An 11,166-nucleotide genomic window follows, 5' to 3' on the forward strand; every position below is an offset into this window, starting at 1 on the left:
TAGATTTTGAATAACTCGCTTTTTTGGCACTCTTGATTGGGCCTCTTTCTATTTGTTTATTACCGTTTGTTCGTGTTGCAAGCTGTGCACCATCTTACGTTAGTGCACCATCTTACGTTACACTTTTAGCATTGCAAACACAAGTAGTGTTAGCATCGTAAGCACAAGTAATAAGTATTCAAATACCACGTTTGCAAGAATCTCAAAACGCAATGATGCCAAATGGTTGATTTATTGATTGATTTATTGAAATTACATACATTTGCTGACTTGTGTGCTCAATATAGGCTTATAAGTCATTGTCAAGTAGAAAATACAGATAGAACAATTCAGAGAAAGACATCACAAAGAATACATCCAGGGTTACGGCGGGATTCGAACCCGCTACCTCCACGCTTAACAGAGCGTTTGGACCGGCGATACCGCTCGGCCAGGGAGGCCTCCCAAATGGCTTTAAAATACAACGGAAACAGTAACTCAGAAATTTAGGCGGTATCGAGCTTGCAGCGTTTCCTAGTGTAGAAAACACCGGCTACAAAATGTTCGAATCCGCTACTTTCCTAACGATTGATTGATTTATTGAAATTACATACATTTGCTGACTTGTGTGCTCAATATAGGCTTATAAGTCATTGTCAAGTAGAAAATACAGATAGAACAATTCAGAGAAAGACTTCACAAAGAATGCATCCAGGGTTACGGCAGGATTCGAACCCGCTACCTCCATGCTTAACAGAGCGTTTGGACCGACGATACCGCTCGGCCAGGGAGGCCCCCTGACGATTGAGACCAGTTCTTTCTACGTTCTATATCTGGGCAGAAATAAACAGCTTAACCTAAAAGAAAACAAATAGTTCTACTGTTTCTTCTTTAACTGGTATTTATTTTTAAAAATGTATTCTATTTTCATCTTTCTTTTTCCTTTTGCGATTGCTAGTAAGTATTTATCGATGTTGATACGGTATAAAAATGTTTAGATTTCATTGTGGATTCATTTATTTATTAAATATTATTATATTTGTTCTAAAAAATTTTATTTTTGACTGGATATTTACCTGAACTTAGGAACAAAGTAAAATGTGTGTTTGTGTTTGTATATTTATGTGCTCGAAATTTTTATAATCATATGTTTATTTGAGCTTATTTTTTAAATTGTAATGCATTTTATATTTTTTAAACGTGTGACAACAACTTAAACTTACAAGTTGTATTTTTTTTAAATTTTTTTTTTTCATGTAGGTATGTTTTAAGTCAAACCTTTTAGAACTTCCCTTTTTTCTCTTCTAACTCTAAATGTTCGTCAAATATTTTTTTAAAAAAGCACTGCATGCTTCTGCTGTTAAGTCTTTATAGTCTCTAAAGTGATTGCTTCTTTTTGCACCATACAAACTGAAATGTAAACAAACGATAATTGTTCGTGCCTTACTCCTTATATTTTATGAATAATGAATTGCAGTAATAGATAGCAGAACAATTTAATATAAAACTTTTTTGTTTTGCAAAATTATCAGTTTTGCTTTCCGACAAATTATGCCAATGAAAAACGATCCTTCCGCCAACATTTTTGTCAATAAGTGTCCTATAAGCTTATGTAACAGAATTTAACAATACTTGTAGATTATTATGGAAGTTGCCTTTACAATAGTTTATAATAAGCTCAGTTGTCTTACTCTTAGTTAGGGAATAATTAAGTATGTTGATTATAGCTTTAATTTGATTATTTTTATTTTACCTGCAACTCTATCAAACTTTTTTCTTCTAAGAATGAGTAAAAATATTCTAACTCAAGGAAGTAAAAAAAATTCCTTCTAGTCTTCTAAAGAATGTCTATTATGAAAAAGTGTAATTCTACCATTATGGATGTAACATTAATAAACCTGATATGCAGATAAAAGTATTAAAAATTCTTAATAACTTTTAATATATGTTTTTAATTTACTTCATTTATGCTGTTATTTGTTAGTGACCAATTTACTCTTCATAAATATTTTCTAAAAATTAAAAATTGATGTAACTCATACAAATGTTAAAATTATACAAGGAGCAAATTATTTGCACATTTGTATGATTTATATTAAAATTTCTAAGCAGAGATTCTTAATGTACATTTAGTAGATCATGATGCTTTAGAAAATATTCAAGTTTTAAAGATTGTAACTGTTAATTTTAATTATAATAAAGTTAATTTGTTACAAGCATAACATTTAATGTTCAAAAGATAATGCTCTTTGGTTCTAAATTACTAATAAAATTTTACAAAATGCATTATATAAGCATAATATATAAGCATAATTAAAATGTTCAATTATTTTTTTTTATCTTGTCCGCATATTTATAGAACAATAGTGTCTATATTTTTTAATCATTATTTTTTAATCGAAAACATTGAGTGATAGTTGGAAAGGTTTCCATTAAATGCTTGTGAATGGTTTAGTTACTTTTCTTAGGGCTTAAAATGTTATTTGACCTTTTATATTAATTATTAAAGAAAATCCAGTTTAAAGAAACACAAAATGTTTGTTTTATTTTTTATTTATTTTTTAAATGCAAAGTTTTTTTTCAACTCTGGCATGTAACCAGTCCAATACTCCAACAAGAGGTTGAGAAATCACATAGGCCAAAATACTTTCGTTTAATGCCATGGTTCTTGCAAAGTTCCAGTAATACAAAATGCAAAAATTTGATCAGCAAATAAAAAAAAGCAATAATTTTAGCTGCCTTTATTTATGTAGATACATTATGTTACAATTTTCTAAAAAACTAGATCTAGTAGTTAAAAATTTAAATTTATTTAGTTCATCTTTTGCAAGTAATGTTATTTCTTAATACAGTTCAATATACAGAAAGTTTACTAGACAATAAATATTTATTATTATTTTTTAAATTTTTATGTTAAACAAGAAGCAAAATTTTCTGTTTCATTAAAAGGAACCAAATTTTGGCTAATATTAGGTACCCAAATTAAACAATACTAAGCTGCATCTCTGGTGTTTATTGAAAAAGTTGCTGTTGCCTTCAAATTTTTTTATTTATTTAAAAAAAAATTTTCTTAATACTTATATTGAAATTGTAACTTGGTAAAGGAAAAAATGCCTTAAATTATTATTATTATTTTTTTATAGTTTAAATAGACAATACTTAGTAGAAGAATCAAAAGATGCAATAAAAACTACATTAATAATANTATCCGGGATAGCGATGGTCCCGAGCATCCCGGATAATTGGTTCTCTACTGTATTTTATTTATTACTACGAGTTTCAACTTATCTTTTTGAAATTGATTTATGAGTATCTTTATTGTTTGTTGAACTATGTAAAGCAGGGCTGATTGTGTTCCAGAAAAAATCCGGATTTCCAGAATTTTCGCTAACAGTGATACGAAAGTTTCCGGAGATTGAAGGTTCATACATTTTAAAAAATCATTAATCATGGAAGTTTCCGGAAATCAAATTTTCAAAGGTGGAACTTAAAAACACAGTTTATTTTATTTGTTTGTAAGGGAGAGCCTGAGAGATACTTTACTTTATAAGCTTATATTCATGATTAATATTCATTTTTTATCAGTAAATAGTTGTTATAATCATAAACTCAGGAAAGAAAGACATATTTGTAAATTTCAATTACTTCTCCAGGTCATCATAGGTATGTGTAAATGGTATAGGTATGTGTAAAATTTTGAATATATTTTAAGTAAACTAAGAAATATTGAAAAAAAGGAAAAAAACCCTCGTTTGAATTTTTTTCTATATTTTCAATTTAAAATGTTTGTTTTTTTTTAACTCAAGAACTTTTCCGGAATTTTGACTTGGGCTCACAATCACCCCTGGTAAAGTAAAAAGTATGCATTTTTTAAAAAAATTTACAGTAGCATTCTCATCATGTGTTTTTTTATTTTTATAATCTAGTTAAATACTTATATCTTTTTCAGATTCAGATTATCAAGGGACATATGCAGTTAAGGCAACAGAAGCTTTTTTAATTCCAATTAGCCATAAATGGTTTCCTGGATTTTCTCAGGGTAATTTCTGTTTAATTAAAATTATGAATACTTTTTTTAGCATTATTCTTGTTGTCCTTCTAGATAGTATTTTACTACTGTTTTTGTATTATAGTGCAGAGTCTTTTGTTGGGAAACCAGAAAAGGAGAACAATATCAGACTTCTTTTGAACTGGAAATGGTGCAATCCATAGTTTCTTATGATTTGGAAATTTTTACATAAGAACTACTCTTTTGGCATTACAGCTCTTAAGTTATATCACATTTTTATTATATAACTAGAGTAGAAAATTCCAATTATGCAGTATCTTGTAAAATCCAGGGATGCAATGTTTGTATAATTTGTTGGCTATATTCTGATTGTAAAAACATCAAATAATTGAAACTTCAAGTCACACACCGTTGTTGAGATTTATATAACTCCACAAAAAGCTGAAATCGTACATTAGAGTGCTTTAATACTTTAATAATAATATTACAGGACTGCAATAATTATAATGTTGACACCATGGAAAATGATTTAAAATCAAACAATCTTTAATTAATTTCTTTAATTATTCTAAAATGTAAAATTTCTTTAGAAGCATAGTCTTTTATCAAACAGTTGAAGTTATTTGTATGTCTATCAATGGTAATTATTTCTCAATACTGATAGTTTGTTGGTCAAATAAAATATGCAATACTTTCAGGAGACACTTTGGAGTATAGCATGTCTTTGCTAGATAAACCAGACCTTCCTCATTGGATGTTTTCTCAAACTAAAAATCAAAGAGATGCTTTTCTTTATGGATCAGCAGACAATCCTGGCCGTCTTGTACAAATTGAAGTAAGTTTACACTTGTTTATCAAGCCTATTAAATTAAAGCTGTTTGTTCTTGCCTCAGCGTTTTACATGCTTTAATTCTTTAAGTGTTGATTCTTAACTGAGTTTCAGGCTTAACCCATTTTTTTTAAAATGTTATTCTATGGAAAAACAGTTCATGCCAAGAAATTGTTTTTTTTTTTTAAAATCTTCCATGATGTTTGACCATTTGAGGGTTAAAATAGTGCTAGGTTATTCTTTATTATATAATTAAAATAGGTGTATTCTTTATTATTAAATTGAATTATGTTATTAAATTGAAAAGAAGCCAAATTTTAAATTAGACTCCCAAATTCTAGCATCTATTCTGCCTTGTAAAATTGATTCAAAAATCTCTTGAATTATATCTGATTAAGTTGTCAAATTTTAAATTATTGCAATGTTTTCAGTACAAAAATTTTGTTTTCATTTTCTGGCTAATTGTCATAGTGGGTGATTTTCTCAAAACGTTAGCTTTTGACTAAGACAAAAAAATTCATTTCATAATTAACTTAATGTCGATAATTTTTATATTTGAACCACATATTTAAGTATACAAATCAACAACCAGAAATGTAAAAACTTAATTCTACTAATATTCTGTCGGTAATGCAAAAAAAAAAAGTTCAAAAGCTTCAGAAGACTCTAGAAAAATCAAGTTCTATACTTAATTACTAGATGCAATCTTCCAATAATGTTAACATTACAAGTTTTGTGATAAGTCAAGAGATTGCTAAGCAAGAGAAACCATTTACGAATGACAGACATAAGAAGTTGTTTTATAAATACAACCGAAGAGCTCTTTCTAGTTTTTAGGAACAAAGCAAATATTTAAAAGAAAAAGTTTCATCATTATCTGCTAAAATAGTGAGAGATAGAATAGTAGAAATATCTTTGAATCTAACCATGATGAACATAAGAAGTTGTTTTATAAATACATCCGAAGAGCTCTTTCTAGTTTTTAAGAACAAAGCAAATATTTAAAAAAAAAAAATGTCATCATAAACTGCTAAAATAGTGAGAGATAGAATAGTAGAAATATCTTTGAATCTAACCAAACAACAAGTTGATATAAAATTAATTTCAACTTAATCAATAGCAGTTGATGAGTCTTGTTGTATAAATGATCTTCAAGTTTCACTTTTGTATGATTTATTTCATCTTTAAATCCCAAAAAGGAACTTTTAGGATTACCATTTATTAGAAAGGTTAAACACATGAACAGGATATAGTAAATATTGTAAATGAATGTGTTGAAAGCATCATATTCCACTCTGTAAAATTGTCTCTATTGCCACAGATGGTGGAAAAACAGATTTGTTACTATTTTAAAAGAAAAAACACACCATTTCATTATCTATATGTTTGTGATTACTCATTTTTACTGTTCTACTGTAATTTAAATTTAACCTATTGCTGCAAAATAACACCTCAAAATTCGTCGAGGTGTGCTAGCGAATGAAATTCGTCTTAACTTATGCACACTTATTAAGCCTGTTTATCTACAAGATGATATACAAGATTTATATTTTTGTGTAGAAGCAGTGGTTTAACATTCAATTCTATTCATGAAATTCGATTAAATATGATAATTCTCTTAATTTATTTCACCAGTGTAAGTAGTTCTACCAATTTTTAATTTGAAAATTGTCCAAATTATGGACATGAATAACTAAAATTTTCATGAAAAAAGAAACTTCTATACATATAAATGGTTGTACCGTAATTTATGGAAGAAACACCGTGGCGTTTATGAGTTTTAAAGTTTTAAGTGCGGCGTTTACGATATTTTGAAAATAAATTTTTATTTTTCAAAGAGAAAATAAAAATTTTAATCAAAATAGTTGCAAATTATGGCAAAATATGGCGCCACCATTGCTAACCCACCACCCCTTAAAGAAAGTGGGTTGATCTCGATCTAGTTCCGGTCAAACCGCGTGGTTGATAACTCTTTCACATTTTTTCTCACTTTGTTATAACATGCTTTGCATAGTGTAGAGAAATTAAATTGCGGATAGTTTTCTTTTTAGTATTTGCTAATATTTTTTCATATTGCAATATGCCTCCTAAAAGACATATGAGTTATACAGCTGCTTTCAAACTGCAAGTTATTGAACGAGCTTAAAGTATACGAAATCGTGCAGCAGCGCGAGAATTTGAAGTAGATGAGAGATGCATTCGCCGATGGTGGTCGGAAAAAGAAAGCCTAAGAAACATGCCGAAAATGAAAAGGACAAGAAGAAGTGGACATTAAAATTCATCTACAAGCCGAAAAGATATCTGCAGACATGGGAATTTCCAATTTTAACGGCAATCCGAATTGGTGTCATCGGTTCATTACAAGAAAGAAATTATCTGTGCGAAGTGAAACAGCAACCGGCCAAAGTCTTCCAGATGACTGGAAAGAAAAAGAAGAATCCTTTTTGAATTATATGAAGGATTTAAGAGCTCAGGAAGGAATTAAAGAATGCCAAATCGTCAATATGGACGAAGTTCCGTTGACGTTCGATTGCCCACCCAACCGAACGGTAAATAAAACCGGTAATAAAACCGTTTCAATTGCTACATCTGGCCACAAAAAAACATCCTTCACTTGTGTGCTTGCCTGTGCTGCTAATGGCGAAAAATTAAAACCGATGCTGATTTGCAAGCGGAAAACGTTGCCTAAGGAAATTTTCCCAAGTGATGTCATCATAAAATGCAACGAGAAGGGCTAGATGTGCGAGAAAATAATGCTTGACTGGATTAATGAAGTCTGGCGTAAAAGAAAAGGGTTATTTTTCCAGCCAAGTGGCATTCTTGTGATGGATACGATGCGGTCATATTTTCTGGACTCGGTAAAAAAGGAAGCAAAAAGAGCTTCAGCTTCTTTAGCTGTTATCCCAGGTGGGCTAACAAAAATACTCCAGCCGCTGGATTTAACAGTAAATAGAAGTTTCAAAAGCCACATGAAAAAACTTTGGGAGGCATGGATGGCTGGCGAAAATCACTCATACACAAAAAACGGAAAAGAGCTTCATATGGAGAAGTAGCTTGATGGGTTTCAGAAGCTTGGAAAGCAATTTCTCCAGACACTATAAAATTAGGTTTTTCTCAGGCAGAAATAATCCCGAGTGTTTCTATCGAAGAAAAATGCGATCCGACAGATGAAAATAATGATGATACTGAATTGGATGAAGAATTGCTTGAATTGTTTAATTCCGATTCTGAATGCAGCGAATTTGAAGGGTTTGAAAGAACCTTAATTTTAAGTGGATGCGACCCACTTAAGTTGTAAAATGTAAATATGTTGCAATGTATGTCAGTTATATAATTCTTAACCTAGAGAGGGCGCCACAAGCGATTACCGATAGTAAAAATATTATTTTGAGCAGTTTGTCCAAAGTGTTTAATTAGTGTAATAACAATTTCTTGCTTTTGTTAGACTACACATTTTATACTTTAATTTATATTTTAATTTTAAATTCTAGTAATATTTATAAAGCATTACTTTAATATATTTAATTTTTGCCGCTACATCGTTGTTATGGGTGCGACTTATAAATTGATATGTTCTTAGTTAAATAAAAGAGGTATGTTTCCAAAAAAAACAAATAAATAAAATAAAATAAAATAAATAATTATAAAATGTAAATACGTAGTAATGTAAGAAAAATCATTTATATTAAATTAATATAAATGTAGTTATTTAAATTTTTTATCTAAAGATGGCGCCAACAGTCGATTGTAACATGTTGTTTTGAGCAGTTTGTCCAAAATATTCAATAACAGATTACATTCTTGATTTATTATAATTATACATTTATAAATTTTAATTTATATTTTAATTTAAAACATTAGTAGTATTTATAAGGAATTAATGTTATATATTCACTTTTGCCGCTAAATTGTTATTATGGGTGCGGCGTTTACAACATGTGCGGCGTTTACCATGATTTTTTTCTTTTAAGTATCACTATCGCGAGTGCAGCGTTTACGATAGGTGCGGCGTTTCTTCCATAAATTAGGGTAATTATTTTTCTACTTGTAGTAACATAAAATTTCCAGCTGAGAAATTGTCCTTTTAACTGGTACCCAGACTTTCTAATGCTAGTTCAAGGTATGAATGTGACCTTATTTTATATTAACTTTCTCAAAACCTGATCTCTAACAATTGAAAAAAATTTTTTGCCATAAATTTCTTACGTGTACTAATTTGTAGCGTGTGATCCCAACAGGCAGGTTGTACTGAATTAACAAAAGTTAAATACTATCCAGCTGAACACTTCTATAATTAAATCACTAGAGTCAATACCTATATAAAAATTGTACAAAACCGTATATTTGTTTGGCAGTGTGAAGTAAAGGTAACGAACATTTCTTACAAAAATAATGTTTATCTCTTTTGGCATCAACAAGTGTCTCAAAAAGTGCAATTTTGCTTTTGGAATGAATAGTTTATTTTTGACTATAGGAAATGATTTACTTTTTGTTATATACAAATATGTGAGTTCGTTAGGAAATATTTTATAACTGTTAATTGATTTTATCTAAGGCAATATTTTTATAGACAACATGATCAATTCAAATATATGTATATATATATATAAACAATTTTGCCGTATGGGCTAAACGATACCTTCCAACATACACAGATTAACTTTAATAACTCCTCAACTTATTCACTTTTTCATATTAAAGATAAGCTTACAAATCGAGGTAAACGAAGTTCAAGAAGTAATAGAAACTCTCTTAATAGTGACAAATTAAATATAAATTTCCATTCTAATATCGAAAAAGATTTCATTAAACATTATAACATTAAACCAATTAAAGATTTTATCTTCTCCCTTAAGAATTATGATGTATCTAAGTTCTACAATCTTATTATTAACTTTTCTTTTATTAATTTACATTTCAAAATTCTTTGTTTCGATCTTATAAAAGCCAAAATGAGCAGAATTTTGCCAAATAAAAAGAAAAGTTTAGATAATTTATATTTCGTTATTAACTTTCAAAATCCTATTTTCGATAAGATCAAATTTCCCAACATGTTTGAAAATTTTAAAGCTTTATTTCCATTAAAAGATTTTAACATAATTAAAAGTTTTAAATATAATAAATCTCCTGGTAGATCTATATTTAATTATAATGATATAAGCAAAAATTTAGGTACAGTGAGCTCTCACTTATGCGCGCTTTTCCAGCAGTCCTGGCTGGGAATATAGAAAAACAATGATACCTCTTTTTCATTTATGCGCTGCTCTGAAGAACCACCTCTCACTTATGCGCGGCGCAAAAATTTTCTCACTTTGAAAAAAAGATGTCTCAAAAGTGTAGCATATTGCTTATCATAAGAATTTTCATCCTTTTGACATGTTTTTCTTGGAATGCTCTCGTTTTTCTTATCTTTGTGTGGTCACAACCCTCATTTTAAGGCCTTAAATGACCCCCCTACTGCTTTCCTCTTTTATCTCTTACCCCTATTGTTCAAATTCCAGTAACACATTTCCCTTAGAGGGGTACAAGGAGGGGTCGCTCTTGTGATCAAGCTAGGTAAAACTGACAGCCAATTAAAGATGTTAGTGCAAAAACCACGTGACATCGTCGACTAACTGAATCGTCGGTGTTTAGTTAGATGCTTACTTTTCAGCATGGCGAAGAGAACAAAATTGTCGCTTTCATTTAAAATGGATGTTATAAAAAAATTCGAAGAAAATTCTTTCACCTCGAAAAAAGCTTTGGCGGAGTCTTTTAATATCCCCGAATCAACGTTAAGAGGGATTTTAAAAAATCGAGAAGCGATTTTAATAGCTAATCGAGAATGTGGTGTGCAATCGAAGAAAAGAAGCAGGATTCAAGGTGGGAAGTACGAGGAATTTGAAAAAGTTTTATTGACCTGGTTCAAAGAAGCTCGTGCTTCAAACATTCCCGTTAATGTTGAACTCTTGAGAGAGAAAGCTGTAGAGTTGTCCAAGAGTTTTGATATGCAAAACTTTTCAGCATCTCACGGATGGACTGAAAAATTCAAAAACAGACATGGCTTAGCAACTCGTGTCCTTTCTGGAGAAAGTGGAAGTGTAAATGAAGAAACTGTTCAACAGTGGACAGAGCAATTGGCCACTTTAATAAAAGGATACGAACTAAAAAACATTTACAATTGTGACGAAACAGGACTTTTTTTTAAAATGATGCCCGACAAAACTTTATCATTTAAAGGAGAATCATGTCATGGTGGGAAGAAAAGTAAAGAAAGGTTAACTGTCTTGTTATGTTGCAACGCTGATGGCTCCGAAAAATTCACACCATTAGTCATTGGAAGATCAAGCAAACCGCGATGTTTTAAGAA

The 11,166-nt window shown here is 29.9% G+C and overlaps 1 protein-coding gene across 7 annotated transcripts in view; it reads left to right on the forward strand.

Annotated features, from left to right (window-relative positions):
- Positions 1 to 11,166, forward strand: part of LOC107444168 (sarcoglycan alpha) — a 48,286-nt gene that overhangs the window by 8,644 nt on the left and 28,476 nt on the right. For 5 of the 7 annotated variants that reach the window (XM_071187981.1, XM_071187982.1, XM_071187983.1 and 2 more), the window contains exons 1-3: positions 785 to 936; positions 3,929 to 4,018; positions 4,687 to 4,823. In XM_071187981.1, coding sequence (XP_071044082.1) covers positions 894 to 936; positions 3,929 to 4,018; positions 4,687 to 4,823 — 270 coding nt within the window. In that variant the 5' untranslated portion in view covers positions 785 to 893. Of the gene's footprint in view, positions 1 to 775; positions 937 to 3,928; positions 4,019 to 4,686; positions 4,824 to 11,166 lie in introns of those variants that run through there. The other 2 variants (XM_071187985.1, XM_071187984.1) reach the window with 2 other exon arrangements.

The sequence above is a fragment of the Parasteatoda tepidariorum genome, chromosome X1 (genome assembly GCF_043381705.1).
Source record: "Parasteatoda tepidariorum isolate YZ-2023 chromosome X1, CAS_Ptep_4.0, whole genome shotgun sequence".
Taxonomy (NCBI): domain Eukaryota; kingdom Metazoa; phylum Arthropoda; class Arachnida; order Araneae; family Theridiidae; genus Parasteatoda; species Parasteatoda tepidariorum.